This window comes from Carassius gibelio, chromosome A1, assembly GCF_023724105.1.
Source record: "Carassius gibelio isolate Cgi1373 ecotype wild population from Czech Republic chromosome A1, carGib1.2-hapl.c, whole genome shotgun sequence".
Taxonomy (NCBI): Eukaryota; Metazoa; Chordata; class Actinopteri; order Cypriniformes; family Cyprinidae; genus Carassius; species Carassius gibelio.
Window position 1 is genome coordinate 21,521,949 of NC_068371.1, and position 19,136 is coordinate 21,541,084.

At 35.8% G+C, this 19,136-nt stretch overlaps 1 protein-coding gene across 1 annotated transcript in view; it reads left to right on the forward strand.

Annotated features, from left to right (window-relative positions):
• LOC128015571 (vacuolar protein sorting-associated protein 8 homolog) overlaps window positions 1-19,136 on the forward strand; it is a 116,880-nt gene that overhangs the window by 26,379 nt on the left and 71,365 nt on the right. The window contains exons 21-29 of the mRNA XM_052599493.1: window positions 5,345-5,567; window positions 5,643-5,732; window positions 11,973-12,024; window positions 12,564-12,606; window positions 12,686-12,758; window positions 16,727-16,846; window positions 16,981-17,052; window positions 18,541-18,660; window positions 18,997-19,053. Of these exons, the coding sequence (XP_052455453.1) occupies window positions 5,345-5,567; window positions 5,643-5,732; window positions 11,973-12,024; window positions 12,564-12,606; window positions 12,686-12,758; window positions 16,727-16,846; window positions 16,981-17,052; window positions 18,541-18,660; window positions 18,997-19,053 (850 nt within the window). The remainder of the gene's footprint in view (window positions 1-5,344; window positions 5,568-5,642; window positions 5,733-11,972; window positions 12,025-12,563; window positions 12,607-12,685; window positions 12,759-16,726; window positions 16,847-16,980; window positions 17,053-18,540; window positions 18,661-18,996; window positions 19,054-19,136) is intronic.

Below are 19,136 nucleotides of genomic sequence, written 5' to 3' on the forward strand. Positions count from 1 at the left end.
TCCAATGACGTCTTCCACTTTTTGTTCCACGTGCATCAGATGTTTAGCCAACATCTCGCCATGGGCTTGACATCTGAGGATGAGACTAATGGAGTGGCATTTACTACACAGAGCCGTAGTTTACTATCAGGCTACACAAAATCGCATTCAAAATCACAGGTGATTCATTGCCAATTATGAATGTGGTTTTTGTGTAGCTTGTCAATGAACTATGGCTCTGTGTATTAAATGCTGCCTCATTTGAAACGGGTTTGCCAAGTTTTCACAACAAAACCTGCCAAATTGCTACTCAAAACTAGGCCAGTTGCGTTTCAAGGGGGGTTCTCAGGTAAAAATCACATTCCGGGGGGTAAAATTAACATTTTCCGGTGGGGTTCCTCCAGTAAAATTAGCATTCCAGGGGCTGAATATCAGGTTATTGGGGGCACTTCAACCCGTGGACATGAAAGCAACCTGCGGCAACTGTGTTAAAGTTGCCCAGTTCCACGGGAAAACCGGGGATTTGGCGAAACTGATCTGAAAGCATGTGCTGGTGATTTACTGCTAATCACAGGAGCGGCTTTACAGACGGGATCTGCATGAAAATTCGATTAGTCATGTCATGTAACTCCCAGTGAATGCACAAATTGATTTAAAAAAAGAAACAACCTTGCACATTGAAATGCAATGCAGTTGCTTTTAATAAAAGTGACTGTGCCAAATGCATAAGAGTCAGTTTAAATGTAAAGTGTGCACTGAGGCAGATGATTGATGGCGGTGGTGGATAAAGTGAAAGATTTTGTTTGCTCTAAGCAGCGCTGTAGAACTGAAACATACACAACAATAATGAAAAAGGGTTGGCATGCAGACCTAACGGCAGCAGTCTGCAAATCAGTGAATCAGACCTCGCAAAGCATCTGTCCTGTGCTCATCTCCAGTTATAAAAGTACTCCAGAGATCAACAGATGTGTAAACACTAAACTTAAGATGAAATTCAACAATTAATTTTATCGTAAAACTTCTGTGGCAAATCACGTAATTTAAAATCCAGACGAACCGGAGACAAAATGCTCCTCATATTTCTCCTCATATTACTAGATCATTATTTTCTGTCCTTGCGACAAGCCAATTTCCAGTCTGTATAAATTAGTTTCTTGTTGTATTATCAGTGCCAGCAAAGGTCAGCAGCTGCCACACACTTTCAACCTCCGCTCTTCTCTGCTTCTCTTCTCTTGTTATCAGCATACACTCCTGTCACTCCTTGATTTTATTTGTACATGAGCAGGCACTCCACGGTAATCCAGCTGAAAACATTTAAGTAAATAAAGCTGTAAGCAGTTGTTTTAATTTTCATCTACTGAAGCAGTTCTTAGCCTTTTTGACACACCTTTGTCCAAGACCATATTTGAAGGAACTTATATTTTTGTTGTAATAAAAATAAACTCAAAAATATGATGTCAGTTTAATGTTTTGCATCTTTTATTTAGATTCTTTATCTAACTTCGTTTGAGGAATTTTGAGACTTGTCGACCCCCCCCCCCCACCATGTTCTTTGTTTCCTGATATATTATGACCCATTTATTTATATGCATTTATTTATTTACAGTCTAAATTTGAATATTTACAGCAATAAAAAAATATACAATATAAATGTAAATGCACAAATTCATTTGTGTAAAATGTTATTTTAGCTTTCCCTTTACGGCCGCTTTGAGTTCTGATAGATAGATTTTAAAATGATTTCTCAGTTTTACCATCTTGGACATCATTATTGTCAGTGACGCGCACACACAAAGGAAAAGGTTATGCGAGGAAATGTCTCATTTATGTGCTTGTTGGATGGTTTTTGCTTTTGTCCTCATATACACCGTTGACTCATGTTTGAGCTAGAGATGGGATTAATGGTTCTTTGTCTCTAGATGTGAGACACACTGACAGCTGTGACACTTTGTGTCAGTGGTTACAGTGAGTAGGTGCATTCCCTGATGTTGTTGTGTTTGAAGAGCCCTGCTGTTCACACAATGCCAGAGTCTCTCAACATAATTCTGTGAATGTGTGTCTGCGTATGTTGACATTGATCTATCTATGTATTTTGGGGCTCTCAAAGACGCTTTATGGAAATGTGTTCTGTCATACTGGGACAAACTGTGATCCCTTTGAGCAAAACACCATCTCTCTGGGTGGATCTCCAGTAGTTTAGAACAGGGCTTCCACGATCATAGCAAACCTGGAAGTCATGGAAATTTCTATCTTTACCTTGATTGGAATCTTCATCCATCAAAACTTTGCCAGTGAGATGCTGGTTGTCCAGACATGAAATGTGTTTTGCGTATCACCTGGCCATACAGCGGGGGATGTTTTGATGTTTCGTTCATCACGCTCTTTAGAATATGACAGAGCTTCTGTTTTAAAGCCAGACACACTGGAATGGAAAATTCCCTGAAAACGCAATGTGCAGTCTCTGATGTAATCAGCCTGTTTTCCTTTATATTAGTGCAGTTTTGGATGGATTTTTTGAATGCATTCACTTACTGGATCATTGCACTGAAAACTTTCCTGGTGTTTAGCAACTTAAAATGAACTGATTGCAAACAGAGAAGCGAAATTGGCTGAGAATACAAACTGTGCATTAATTTTGCATTAATTGTGTTCAATTATTTGAACACTTTAAAGATAATATAATTAATGACATTGGTTAATGCATTAACGTTGACAGCCCTAATATACTGTATACTGTATATGAAATAATACTTTTAATGTTTTTAATGTTTTTTTATGGTCATCTGCATTTATTTGATTAAAAATATAGAAAAAAAGGTGAAATTGTGAAATATTATTTTAAAATACCTATTTTCTATTTGAATTTACTTTGAAACATAATTTCTTTGTGTGATGAAAAGCTGAATTTCAGCAACCATTACTCCAGTCCAGTCACATGATCTTTCAGGATCTTTCTATTATGCTGTTTTACTATCAATGTTGGAAACAGTTGTGCTGTTTTTTTGGAACCTTTGTGACTTTTTTTCAAGATTCTTAGATGAATAAAAAGTGATATCTGAATGATTTCTGAAGGATCATGTGACACTGAAGACTGGAGTAATGGCTGATGAAAATTCAGCTAACCACAGAAATAAATTATATTTGAATGTAATAGAAAACCTTGATTTTAAATTGTAATACAATTTCACAATATTACTTTTTTTTTTTTGATCAAATGAAGTCTTGATGAGAATAAGAGGCTTCTTACAAAAATATGAAAGATCTTACTGATCCCAAACTTAGGCGCGCGTGTGTGTGTGTAATACATACACCAATATTCACAGCCTCAAGCTTTGTACTCAAGCTTTACAGTCCCACAGCCTAGGGCTGCTATCATGCTGTCTCTACAGAGACTTTAATCCCTGTTTTTACTTCCTGTTTTCTGGCAGAGTTGTGTTACTTTCTCACACTTCAGGTGCTTGTGATACTGTCTCCTAAATAACTGATAAGCTCTTATCACAGTAGGTTTGTTTTAAATGCACATCCAGTTTTTCAGCGGTGATGTTTTTTTGTGTATGGTATTTGCTTGCAGCCTTTTAAATAATGATGTTTATACAGGCTTGGATTTTAGTGTTGTGTTATACTTGCTTGATGTTTGAGATGTTTTTGATTCAGAGATAATTGTTTTCATTTCATTATTCATTGATATCCAGATGCAGAGTGATATGAGATTTTAAATGTCAGTTTTCAAATCTGTCACTAATGCATTATATTGTATAGTTTGTATGTGCATTTTAACGTTATTGTGCTCGGTGTTTGTACTTTGACCAGGGAGCTTGCCAATAGCATGTGACAAACCTCTGCACTAGAGAGACTAGCTGCCCATGTGCTTTATTCATAATACCACCCTTTAAAATTATGCCTGTATGATCTATATAAACAGAAACTGAAATTTGTGGTTGATTTTTGAAAGTGGAATTTCTGCTAATAATTGTAGACTGAAGTTTGATAATAACCTTTTATGCATTTCTTTTGTGTTTAAAAAGTTTGTCATATGACTTTTATTGTTTTGTACTTAATGGACTTGTCCAAATACCCACACTTGCTGTCTTTGCACTTGACCACTTGTCTACTTCCATGATGTATTTCCTGGGTGTGGCCCAAGAGTTCAAGAATACCACGAGTGTAGAACTTTTCATTGCCCTATAGGATATACTTATTGTGTTGTAAAAATTCAAGCATTGGCAGAGCTTTATTTTGATTTCCAATACTTTTCTTTTTAAAATAAACTTCTAAATGTCTGTTCAGTAGTCCCTACAACAGACGACACAATTTAATAATGGTTTAATTTGTAGTTCTTCTAATTAAGTGAAAAAAGAAATGCAGTCATCTTTGCACCAATAAAATGTGCAACACTCTGTTTTATTACCAAATTATACGCAATATCTTATTAATACTAATATTTAACTTAAGCTGAAAAAAAATCTCAAAAAAAGCATTGCATCAAGGGCACTGGCGTTTTTAAGATCTGAGGCATTTACTTCCTGTTGCATGCACATGCTATCAAGTGGCCAAGACCACAAGTGTGGGTATATGGACAGGCCCAGTGATTTTACATTGATTTTAAAAATATCCACCCACTGTCTCATTGGCTTTGGTTATGGAAGTATTTTTCTGATTCACTTTGTACGTAGGTAGGCATTTCAAGAGTAAAGAGTTTTAAGACATAAACCAAAAAAATGAGCTCAGGGATGAATCAGGGGCCGTTCACATATCGCGCCTAAAAACGTGTGGAAAACGCTAGGCGCGCCGCTTTCTCTTTCTTTTCCAAATCTTTGCTAAGCAACCATGACGTGCTCGCTCCATGAAGACGCGGACATTTCAGCAAAGGATAAATGGATTTGCAGCACTAAAAATCGCTCGCAGTAGCTCTGCTACTAAATTTTTTTCAAAATGGAAATCCATATACAACTATGATCAGCTGTTCCTTCATCTTGGCGGAGTGTTCAAAGTTGTTACGGGAAAGGATGAAGCTGATTGGTTCGTTCTTGTCACCTGACCCGCGGTGCGCTTGCGGCTCTCTGAAAAGTTGAGATGTTTTTAACTCGATGCGGTGCAGACGCGCCTCGAAAAAACGGGCGCATCGCACCACGTGCGCGTCGCGACCGCGCCGCTTCCATTATGAGTACGCATGCCGCGCGCCTACATTGGAAATAATGAACTTGCGCGCGCAAAAGACGCAATATGTGAACGGCCCCTCACAGCACCACAACCTTTAACTCCATGCAAAAATATTTGAAAACCTGATGAAAAATTTGAAAAATTTGATGGGCAATGGAAAATGTGATCACCCATCTCATTTTTCAAAAATCTCTCTTCTGCCCAGGGACCTGTTGTTTAACCAGATCTACCCTCGGCTGGTGGAGAACTCGGTGGCCAGGGGTGTGTTTCTGGAAAGTCTGGAGCCTTACATTCTGAGCGAGAGGATTGGCTGTCTGACTGCTGCCGTCATGAGAGACCTCCTCAGCTATTTCCAGGAGAATGGCATGATGGATAGTGTGGAGGGATGCCTGGTCCATATGGACATCACCAATCTGGACATACAACAGGTGTGTATGTGCGAACGCATCATCTGTATGGCGCAAGCCCGCATATGTCTTATTAAAAACATTATATGTTTGTAGGTGGTGCAGATGTGCTGGGATAACCAGCTGTATGATGCCATGATCTACGTCTTCAACAGTGGCATGAATGACTACATCAGCCCCATGGAGGTATGCTATTGTGTGTTCAATGTTTTTTTTCTGTGTGTTTGTGTTAAAAGGTGATTTAAGACTGCAATAGCTACACAACTTTTCAAATCTGAAAATGTTAAAACAATAGGCATCACACATTTGCAGACTTTGTAAATGGTTACAGAGAAGAACCAGGCATTATATGCTAAACGGTTCAGAAACATGCACTTAATTGCTAGGAGATGCATGACAGATGAAAACGAACATAGATGTACAAGAACTGACTGCAGTAGTTGTAGTAATGTAATGAGTTGTGTTGGATCCTGTCTTGGGTGGTTAGACATGGTCGGTATGTTCTGTACAAACTAAAGCATGAGCTGGAAGTCAATGACTTTAAATCTGTTAAGTGTTTTAGTTCACCAGAGAGTCAAAATCATCTCAGACCCACATGTCAAATCAGACCCACGTCATTCCAAACCTGTTAGACTTTCGTATAACTTCAAAACACCAAGATATTTTTTAATGAAACCTGAGAGGTCTGTCCTGTTTTGGTGAGTTTGACATTTCTTAGAATTTCTTATTTTCAGAAGGTTCATCAAGAGATGAACAAAAGAGATCTGTATGTAAATGAAATCCATATGAATCTACTGAAGTCTAGTGAAGAGGCTTTATGGAAAGAATAGATTTAGTTTAATCTTTAAACCGAGCACATGGTCAACATTTTTTTAACAAACACATTAGTAAAGCACATCATACATTATCATACGTCACTATTATATGTCTTCTCAAATCAGCTGAAAATATTATTCATTTTCATTGCTTTCAACTGGATGGAATCATGGACTGAAGCTAAAAAAAACATCTGTTGCCCATCAAACACTGTAACTCCAACTACCCAAAATCTGAAGACAACTAGAATTGTCTCGTCCAGATTGTAAATTGGGACAAAAGCTGGGCGAAAGTCATGCATTCCAGCTTTTAATTTTTTTTTATATGTAAATACTATATATATATAATATATATTTCTTTTTTTAATGCTTTGATGATATAATTGCCACACAAAACCAAAAACACTAAATTAAACCTGGTAAGCCTTTGGTGGACACATCATGTGTGTGTGTGTGTGTGTGTGTGTGTGCGCGCGCGCGCACATTTTTTGACCCACACAGGTGTGTTTTTGCCCATAAAGTTTGTGTTTTCTGGTGTGTTTCTCACTATTAAGCTAGAAAAAAAGATGAAAGCCTTGTAGTCAGGGGAATCTTTTCAAGCCCATGATGAAAGGCGACTGAGAAAGGGATTCATTTGTTTCAGGGCCAAAATGTCACACACATACACACTGACCAAACGCAGCAGCACTCTGCTGTAGTGTGTGTTGTGCTGGATTACGTGACCATGTCTTTCAGGTGCTGCTGTGAGTCTGGAGGGAGAGTAGACTTGTGTTGTTTATAGTACTCAGGTCTTAAAGTTCTCCAGCATCGTGGCGGATCTCCGGCGTGCAGTGTTTGGCTGTGGGAAAAAAAAGTCATCCTACATTTAAAAACACTTGTTGATATTACATCATCGTATTTATAAATATGAGAGGTGCATTATCTAATGAATGGAAAAGAAGCCTGGGTCTTGAAAAAGCTGCAAGGCGCAATGATCGAAGATTTCAGATTAGTGTAATATTTACATATAAAAGCTAATAAAAAAGCAGCAGAGCTCAACATCAGCTTGTAATGTAAATTATTTAAACCTATGCCAACACAGGAGAATACATGAACATATTTCTAAATATGCGATTTATTGTACATCACAATTTCAAAATAAAGGTTTCTGACTTTGCATGTGGCCAAATAATACAATTAAATTGATTTAAAACATCAGGCCGTTGGTTATAATATTTGTTATAATATCAGGCATATTACATTATGTATTCAACAATGTTGTTCAATAAAATCATGTACTTGGCTTTGATACTTTATTTGAGGCCAATTATTATTGCCTCATCGTTACTTAATATATAAAACGTCATATTAAAGCCTGTTTTTCCACTTAGTTCTGTTTGTGTTACTAAAAAATATCTCACTTGTCAAATTAATCAGTAGACTATTAGAAGCACTTGATTAGTTAAAACATTTCAAAATATAGTTGCATTGTAATTTTGAAACATTTAAATAATTTGTATTTGTAAAAGTATTAAAACATTGTCTCGTTCTAGGGAACTAAGTATCTCCATTTTGTCTCACCTTCTGAGCTACGTGTATGGGCTAGTTGCATATCTCCGCCATCTTGGATTTCCGGTCTTGCGAGTGTGTGCGTAGATATTTCCGGTTGTGCTTAGTCAGTGCCGAGAACCGGAGAAGTCCAAATATAACCTTCTATATGTTAACAGGATTTATAATATCACTTCATATGCAAATATTATCACTGTTCTATAAATGTTAACTGAGCCAGTGGATTGTCTGGTGAATGAATTAAATACACTAATGTTCACTACTGTTCACGAAATAAAAGTTGAACTCATGGTGTGTATACACAGCTATATAATGTATTTTATCTTACCAAATATGTAAATGTACAAATTATTTATCTATCTAAAATGTTTGCATTATTATTATTATTATTTTTTATATTAAATATTTACCTCGTGAGACGTGGGCTGCGATTTATCTTCAGAAGTATCCATTTCTCAATTGTACACATACATCAGTCTGTTTCATTGTTATTTTCACAACATATTTTATTATTTTACACAGTAAAAAATATGTGACTAATTTTAATATGTGTTTAATCTGATAATTAATGCACAACAATAACAATATGGCTGCTCATAGACATGTAATGATTTATGCTGCAGATCTTTCACAAAACAAATAAACAGATAAAAACACACACGAATGCAAACAGCAATCTTATATTTAAGGCAAACCTACCATAATTATATTACGTTTAATTTTACAGTTAGTTATAAATTATGTTATCAAATAAAGTTAATAAAACATGCTTTATCAGAAATCTCTGTGCGTCTTGTTTGACAGTCAGAAACATTGATCTTACATAACAGAACAAAACCAGCTCTTCGAAAATGAAAAGTATTGCATATTTGAGTGGTTTGTGTTTGAAAGAAGAAATCCCTGTGGACTTAACCTGACGCTGATCCGCATAATCAACAGAAGAATAAAGCAATCTCCGCGTTGTATCTTGATGAATTTCCACACAGAGGTACGCAAAATATAGGGAGGATGTTTCCCCATGTTTTTGATATACCACTATCCGCTGTCAAAGTTGAAAATCAAACCTCTTCAACTCTGCGGACCTGGTACCGGGTCCAAAAATAGCATGCAAAATGTTCGTGTTTCATTTGCAAAGCAGTGGTGATTTCTTTAAGACTGCAAGGGAAGCTCGGCTTCCCTTATAATGTCACAAAATTAATGGTCAAATATGTACTATTGTATTAACATTTTATTGACTAAAAATGCGTTAGAAAACGTTAATCTCAAAGACGAGTTCGTTCGGAATCATTTACATATAGCAGGTCGGCTGACTCGATTTCCTTCTCATATATTTCCCGCAGCATCACAGTGCATTTCCCTATTGAAGCCCAGCGTCCATTGACTTCAATGGGGCTGCTTTGAACGTTTTTTTTCAGCGCTTCGAAACTAGACGGTCATTGGATAAACGCTGCGATTATGTCCCGCCCACGGACTCTCAGCGTCTCTGGTGGTGAATGGGGAGTGGGCTGGCCCGGACTCCGAGCTTCTTCGTGATGATTGGAGGGTCTGTCGAAAGACTGCATCTCCTTTTGACTGACAGCGATTCTGTACTATAAGGAATCACTGAAGCTATTCGCGCTCAGTCCCATTGTGGATTTCTCAAGTTCAGTCAAAATAAAAACTGCTGCAACCTATTTCTTTGATATTTGCTTGGCGAAATTGCTTGATTTTCATCATATATTTCAAACAATTATACACCACATTCCTTGTTTCAGTTTTACAGAGTTTAATTTTTTTTTTTTAGATCGTTCATTCGGTACGACAGGGTCACAGACCATTTTCTTGAAAAGGAACGTAGGGCAGAATTTACTTTTAAATAAATAGACAATTTTATGATGTAGGCCGAAAATGAGCTTCCCCTCTCTGACTGACCAGTAGCCGCCACTGTTGCAAAGCCTTCCTTATATGGTATCAGCCCATATATGGGTTCATTTGAAAGCTTAGTGTTTTCTTTACAAAGAATACCATTAATTGGGGTTTTATGATACATAAAGTAGTCAAATTAAGCCAAGAAATATATCCCCCCCCCCCATAAATTTCCGTCTAACGATTGCCAATAATTTTTCATAAGAATGTGTATTTAAAATATTTTTCACAAAACAGTCAAGTCATATATCACAAGAAAGCTCTCATTCTCTCATTTTATTGTGTGACAATCACAGATCGAATGATCTTCAACAGAATCGCGATGTAAAATTTCTCACCTCATTGCAAATTATTATTTATCCATCTTAGCAACGCTTCATTCACACACATACCTATATACTCAATATAATCTTTTAGATTAGAATCTCTTCTTTCAAACAAGACCATTTTTACGTTTCTACGTGCTTCCATTGGTGAGATATAAAGCGTTTTAGATATCAGATATCACATTATTCCATACTGCAGGTGTGTAAAAGACGACTTCATACTTATGTAGGCGAACATTTTATACAAAAATGGTATTATTCCTTCCTTCAGTTGGAATAGAATAACTTTTGCATAAATTAGGATAGAAAGAAATGTCCTTTTTCCTCTATTAGCTGACATTTGCCGGAAGCACATGACATTGGTCTGAAGTTGCTAGGCCCTTCATTGCTTGAGCTATACTATTTCAAACTTCAGTTTATACAAATAAAATAAAAAAGCGCCTTGTTTTTTTCCCTATTTATTATAACACAGACAGCATATATTGTCATTTTTATCAATTTCAACAGTGTTTTATATAATTTCAAATGGTTTCCTTTAAAATGATACCAAATTTCAGGGTTTACACCATTGCAGGAAAGAATGGGAAGCTTTTCAAATTAGGAAAGAAAATGGAAAACGGAAATCCCCAAAATAGCATTTGAGCTTAAGAGGTTTTAATTATATACATCTAGCCAAGTTTCGTATGTAAGTTTCCCTTACAGTCAATGCAAGCGTCGCAAGACCGGAAATAAGTATGCACACACTCGCGTCGCTGAAGCTCACCGACGCCATCTTGTGCACCTAGCCCATTGTCACACCCCTAGTGTCTATGAGCATGATAAAGCTCATAATTTTCCAAGTGTACGACATAGAAAAAAATCAGTTTGAATAAGGAAAGCGGTAACTTTGCCATAGTATCCTTTCAAATGTTAAGTTTGCCACAATCATTGCATTACTTACATGTGCTGCACTTTATTTGTACCATTTTGTTTTATTAGTTTTTTTATTAGAATTTGAAAGATAACAACAATATTGATTGATACGGGAGTTCTGATTTTAGTCCTTGAAAACCAAAAAAGTAGTGCAAGTCCTTTAAAGTCCCGGAAATGTTTTTTTCAGTATCTCTACGAACGCTGTTTAAGTTACCAGTTCTTGAAACGTTTTAGTGTTGTTTTATTGTTAATTGAACTGAATTGTAGTTTTATGTATTAAACTGTCTTTGTATATTTCCCTTTTTAGATTGTTTTCCTAGTATTTAATTTACCATTATTTATTTTGAACAAAACAATAAAAAAATTGGCTAAAGGCCATGGCAGATACTTTACTAGTTGGTTTCAAGCTAAATAATTTTATTTTATTTTTACCTGCCAAATAACCCTGTGTATATGTCCAACCCCTGGAAAAAAGTTCAGGCTCAAGATATTTATTTTTTTGTTTCGCTTTAACCCCTGTACTTGAACACAATATAAGGAACTCTCTTAACATGCTGTATATTGGTCTGTTTGCTGGTCAAAAAAAAAGAAAAAAGAAAAAAAGAGTTAAAGTCAAGATGAATCCACAGAGTGTATTTACTCCTTTTTTACTGTTGTATATTCCAAGAAGAAAAAAAAGATGTAAATTCTTTTATAAAATTGTGATGACTTGCTTGTCTCTCTAAAGTGACTTTCCATAATAGATACAATTTATTTAATGGCTGGTTGTTGTTAGACAATAGCTAAATAGCTTTGAGGCCAAAATGAAGTGTCAAAATTATTATTATTATTTTAAATTAGTTATGTTACTCTTCATGTTTATTTGTAAAAAAAAAAAAAAAATAATAATAATTAACTGCTTGTTTTTCCTGTTTTTCCAGAAACTCTTTCAGGCCATTGGTCCTCCTCTCCGTGAAGGAAAGCCTCTCACAGGTAGAACAGAGCAAACGTAAAACAACATCCTACATACATCAAGATACTCTGCTAAACTTGAGGAGATGGCAGTAGCTATCCCAAAAAGTTTTTTTTTTTTACTGTGCATTAAAAATTGTAAGGCTGCACGTCTAATTGAAATAAAACCGGAATTGCAAGATGATAACTTTTATCAAAAATTGTTTATCTACAAGAGAGAAGCTTTAAGGGCTTCAAGGTTATCTTTCCCTCACAACCAAAACACACTCCTTTGGTGACATCCTTCTCGAGCAAGTCCTGTAAAGCGCTGCAGATGACTTTCATTACCCGATTGAAGCACATTGATGGGCGTGCTTTTGCTCTCACATGACATTGGTCTGAAGTTTTATAAAATCTGCATAATGACATTGTTATTAATAGATCATTCTATAGTTAATAACAGTGTAAATGCCACAGGTTTTGACTGCTTAAGTAGGACGGTTTTCACTTCTGAAATCTGGTCAGCTAATGCTAAAATAAATTGCACATAATCTGGTTTTCCCATTCATTTCCTTCCACAGATGAGCATGTTGTGATGGGAAATAAAATGCTGGTGTACATCAGGTGAGCTGACTTTCTGCATAAGTACTGTACTCATACAGAGTTGTGTGCCATAAACCATCTGTTCTTTCTCCTCTGCCAGCTGTTGTTTGGCAGGACGGGCCTATCCGTTAGGTGACATTCCTGAAGATCTGGTCCCTCAGGTGAAAAATCAGGTAAGTAGACTGATTAAACCCAAACTGAAGTAAGGGACGTTTCTCCTTGTTGCCCATCAAAAGTGCTCAAGTGATTTGTTCTGGGAGGGACAACTGACATGGATGGTGTGACAAAGCGGGTAGCATTAGTGACTCAGTGACCAATAAAATTTATGCACACATGTACAACTATGTATTTGTATATATGTATGTACAGTACAGACCAAAAGTTTGGAAACATTACTATTTTTAATGTTTTTGAAAGAAGTTTCTTCTGCTCATCAAGCCTGCATTTATTTGATCAAAAATACAGAAAAAACAGTAATATTGTGAAATATTACAACTTAAAATAATAGTTTTCTATTTGAATATACTTTAAAAAAACAATTTATTCCTGTGATGCAAAGCTGAATTCAGCATCATTACTCGAGCCTTCAGTGTCACATGTAACATCCAGTCTATCACATGATCATTTAGAAATCATTCTAATGTTTTTATTTATTATGAGTGTTGGAAACAGTTCTGCTGTCTAATATATTTGATGAATAAAAGGTTCAAAAGAGCTGCATTTATTCAAAAAAATAAATAAAAAAATCTTATAATATATATATTCTAATAACATATTTTCTTTACTATCACTTTTTATCAATTTAACACATCCTTGCTGAATAAAAGTATTGATTTTATAAAAAAAGAAAATAAAGAAAAAAAAATTACTGACCCCAAATCACTGACCAGTAGTGTTTTTTTTTTTACTTATTATTCATTAAAGTATCCTAAAAAAGTATCACTTGTTCTGAAAAAATATTAAGCAGCAGAACTGTTTCCAACTTTGTTAATGAATCATCATATTAGAATGATTTCTAAAGGATCATGTGATAATGATCCTAAAAATTCAGTTTTGCATCACCAAAATAAATGATACCTTAAAGTATGAAAAATTTAAAAACAATTATTTTAAATTGTAATAATATATCACAATATTTCTTTTTTTTTTTCTCTGTATTTTTGATCAAATAAATGCAGGCTTGATGAGCAGAAGAAACTTCTTTCAAAAACAATAAAAATAGAAATGTTTCCAAACTTTTGGTCTGTACTGTATATGTATGTATATATGTTTATAAATTATTGCTGTCGAATCGATTAATCGTGATTAATCGCATCCAGAATAAAAGTTTGTGTTTACATAATATATGTATGTGTGCACGGTGTATATTTATGTGTATATATAAATTAACACACATGTTTAAGGAATAAATGTAATATACAATATACAGGTCTATATATATATATATATTTGGACGCCGACACAATTTTCATAATTTCATAATCTCTGTATTCCACCGGAATAGAATTCAAATGAAACTGAAGTGCAGACTTTAAGAAAAGGCTTAGGAATTACAACCATTTTTATACACATTGCCCCATTTCCAGGGGCTCTAATGTAATGTAATTGCTGAATCTGGGGAGACAGTATGTCTCTATACAGTTCAAAATTCATCCGGCTGCTACTGTCTTCAGTCACATCATCAGTAAACACCGGTAACTCAGTGGCACTGGAAGCCATGCACGCCCAGGCCATCACGCCTCTCCTGCATGTGTCACAGATGATGTTGATGATGTGGATCATGAGCTGTTCCAAGTCTTTTTTTCTTCCTGTCATTCTGGTACAGGTTGATATTAATTTCATCCATTTAAAGATGGATGCTTTTCCAGAAGTGGTCTGGCTTTTTTTTTTAGATGTTATTTGGCAAAGTCCAGTCTGACCTTTCTATTCTTGAGGCTTCTGAATGGTTTGCACCTTGTAGTGAACCCTCTGTATTTGCTCTCATGAAGTCTTCTCTTGGCCTACCCCCTGGAGATTGTTGGAGGATCCTCCCATCATCCCCCACTGTTGTCCTCCATGGATGTCCAGGCCTTTTTATGTCGTGGAGTTCACCAGTGCATTCTTTTTTTTTCAGAATGTACCAAACTGTTAAATTGTCACTCCTAATTTTCCTGCTATCTCTCTGATGGATTTTTTTTTTTTTTTTTTTTTTTGGTTGGCAGCGAAATAAAAATTGTGCCTGTGTCCAAATATATATGGAGCTAACTGTATTTATTTAAACATAATATATAAATCAAATATAATTATTTGTACACATGCAAATATTTCTTACATTGTTCTACGTGTATGTGTGTGTATTTCTATATACATAGACACAGCACACACAGATCTATTATGGAAATACACTTTTTTTGGATGCTATTAATCAGGATTAATTGATTTGAAAGCAATGTTATAAATATATGTATGTTTAGCAGTGTATAGCAGTGTATAGCAGTGTATGTTTAGCAGTGTATAGGTAGTAAATGTTATCATCGAGTGGCGTCTCATTTTGTGGCCCCTGAGGGGTCATATTTAAAGACACACATGTTCACAGAAAGACTCCTGTTCCTCTTTGATCCCTCATTGCACTAACACACATCCACACATTCCCATGAAGTCACACACACACATACACGGTCACATCTGCAGGTCCAAATCCTTCCTGAAATAAAACCTCCTTCCTGCAGTAAAACACAACATTGGTGTCACAAAGATGAGCACCTCCAGGTGATGCCCTGGAGAATGACCTCTCTTTATGTGTGTGTGAATGGGAGATAGTGGCTAATCTTTTGTTCCGTGCTGCTCACACACATACAGCAGGAATGTGTACCACCTGGTCACCATGGCAACTAGTCAGCCCTGTACCGTACTCTAATGATAATGGGTTGAATTTTGATTTAGTTATTGTGTACATGCCTAAGAGCATGTACCTGCAGAATATATGTAATGCAAATATTATTTTACATTTTTTTTTATATACTTGAAGCCTATATATAAAAAATCTTCCCAATATTTCCATAATGTACTTATATGTTTCTTGTGAAGCACATTGTCATGCACGACATTTGTTAATGATATTTATATAAATAATTACAAAAACAATTCTAATACATTCAAGAGTAGAATCAATTAAATCATAACATGGTATATAAATGTAATGTAAATGGATATTTTGTAAAAATTAATAAAAATTAATATTCCCTAGAAACTAAATGAAATTAGATTTGGATTGAATTAAGGAGAGCACTGTTACATTAGAACTTATTTTAACTACCGTATTTTCCGGACTATAAGTCACACTTTTTTCATAGTTTGGCTGGACCTGCGACTTATAGTCAGGTGCGACTTATTTATCAAAATTAATTTGACATGAACTAAGAGAAATGAACCAATAGAAAACATTACCGTCTCCATCCGTGAGAGGGCGCTCTATGCTGCTCTATGCCGCCCTCTCGCGGCTGTAGACGGTAATGTTTTCTATTGGTTCTTGGTTCTAAACAAATGCGACTTATAGTCCAGTGCGACTTATATATGTTTTTTTCCTCATCATGACGTATTTTTGGACTGATGCGACTTATACTCGGGTGCGACTTATAGTCCGAAAAATACATTACTTGCATTGTAACTAACTGTAAAATTATAATATGCAACATTATAATACAGTATAAAATATAGTTAGAGATTTGTTGAGAGTTCCTCAACATCCTAGCGCTGGTGTATATAAACTAATCCATAGATCAATATGTGTTACTAAAATAATCAGTACTCTTCTTGTGTGTTACTTATGTATAGTTCATCTGCCTTTTGATCAGATCTGAATATTATGACAAATATTTTATTATTCTCTGGAAATGTGGTTGATAACTTAGATTTACCTTGTTAACTCACTTATGTACCTTAATTAAGTTACTATAATGAAACATTTCTGTTCTAGATACACAAATGTTAGTTGCTTAAGATTACTATAAACATTGTATTAAAAGAGTTTGTGTTTTAAAAGTTTGATGTTTAGTAAGTGTTAGATGATGGCAAATGTAATCTTAATGTAAAAAAAAAAAAAAAAAACTTAATTGAAAAGCAGTGCTGTCCATTTTATGCTGTATCTCTGAATGTGTTCCAGGTGTTTGAGTTTCTCATTCGTCTGCACTCGGTGGAGGCTGCACAGGAAGAGGAAGTGTATCCCTACATCCGAACTCTTCTGCACTTCGACACTCGAGAGTTCCTCAACGTCCTAGCGCTGGTGTGCATAAACTAATCCATAAATCAATATGTGTTACTAAAATCATCAGTACTCTACTTATGTGTTACACATGTAGAGTGTAGTTCATCTGCCCTTTAATCAGATCTGAATATTAATATGTCCTTGCCTCACAGACATTTGAGGACTTCAAGAATGACAAACAGGCTCTGGAGTATCAGCAAAGGATTGTGGACATTTTACTGAAGGTGACAGAAACGTGTTTCTCACTGTCTGTCTTTGGCCTAAAAATCTCTCTCTCTCTCACACACACACACACACACACACACACACACACACACACACGGGAATGCTTTCCCCCAGTCTATGTAAAAGGAATTTGGGTCTGAAATGATTCTTCACTTTGTTATTGGAATGTAAATTATGCGAATTGGACAATTTTATCTGCTGGAGAACCGACTCGGTCCTGCAGTCTTCCTCCCCCTCCTCATCACAGCTCATTCAAAAGCCTTCAGCAACTCAAATCAGCATCCACACACTCTCCCTTTCTCTCCATCTGTAATCATTGACTCATTCATAAAAAAACAGAGAGCACTTCCTTGGCCCCCATGGCATCCCACATGACTCCACTGAATATTCAGCAGAACTGAAATGCATTAAACACATTTTAACATATTCGAATCCATTCCACAGAATTTCAGTTTTCAGTATTTAATACACAGAACCGTAGATCACTGACAAGCTACGCAATATCTCGTTCATTATCACTGGCGATTCGATCTGCGATAATGAACACGATATTGCTGAACACGATAATGAACTGTCAGTGAAGAACGGCTCTGTGTAGTAAATGCCGCTCCATCTGAAAGCAGGAGATGGAGATTTAATACTAATCATGGAACTGGCTTTACTGATTATGGAAGCATATGGGTAGCAATATTCATTTTAGAATGTAATCTGCAATATGTAAAATGGCAATGAATTTCTGTATTTACATTTACATTTTCCAATACATTTGTGCCACGTTTGGTGCAAAATGAAAATTAAATTGCATAATCTTCATTTGCCATTTCATACACTAGTTTTAGTATGTAAAATGAATACTAATTTTAACGCTTTATAAGTTGCAAAATTAAAATGTATTACAGAAATGATTAGATATGTATAACAAGCAAAAACTGTGGCAAAATTATCATTCATATTAAATTTTTCTTAATTGCATTAACACTCACAGTCAAGACACTTTCAATTTCAATTGAGATTTTCATTCAATGTCCCGCAATGAATGTAGCAATGTGCACATTGAAAATGCATTCCGAGCCGATCACGTGTCCGCCCCCTCCCGCCATGCCAATCACTGCGTGAAAAAGGCGGGGCTTGCAGAAAGTCAAGAGACACAAGAGGATTCAAGTGAGAGAACATGGACAAGACAGTTGAATATTGAATATTGCTACCCATATGCTTCCATAACTGATGAGATGCGGGTGACAATCGCATGCAATTACTTGCACAGCCCTAATTTCCATTTCAATGTATTTGAACACAAATAATTACAAAAAAAACAAAAAAACATAACATTCCATTAAACGTAACCTTTTTTGAAGTAGAAAGACTGATATAGTATTTACTTATAAAACACACTCCAATAATCCTTAAAGAAATAATTTGAGAAACGTTTCTTTTTTTCACACTGCATATACACACACTAACAAGTTCTGTGTGTGCACACTCTCCAGGTTATGGTGGACAATTCTGACTTCACCCCGTCTCAGGTTGGCTGTCTTTTCACCTTCTTGGCACGACAACTTGCCAAACCTGATAATACCCTCTTTGTCAACCGGAAGCTGTTTGACCAGGTGAAGTGACAGCCCCTCACCTTTCACACTCTACTGTCATTGTTTTGTAATCCGAGCTATAATGGTTACATCAAGAGAATATTTCAAAGAAGGTGTTCATTTTTGGTGAAGACCGTTAGCAGCTTCTGTAAAAATAGTTCTCCCGCATTAGAAGCGTTTTGCTCGTTTTTCTGCATGTTAAAATAGTTCATGCTTCTGCACCCTGTGTTGAGGCCTGTTCTAAATTAGATTGCATCGATTTTCTGCTATGACAGTGAAACTGACGGTAGTGGTTTTAGAACTATTGAAAAGATGCTTTGTTGAAGGGTCTTTTATCTGTTGCTCATTCTTTTACAGGTTCTAGAGTTTCTATGTAGTCCAGATGATGACTCTAGACATACAGAAAGACAGCAGGTAGGAACACAACAACCATGTTGAGACTGACTAAGTTTACTCTAGATTTGTTAAAGCATTGATTGATCATATGCTCTTCACAT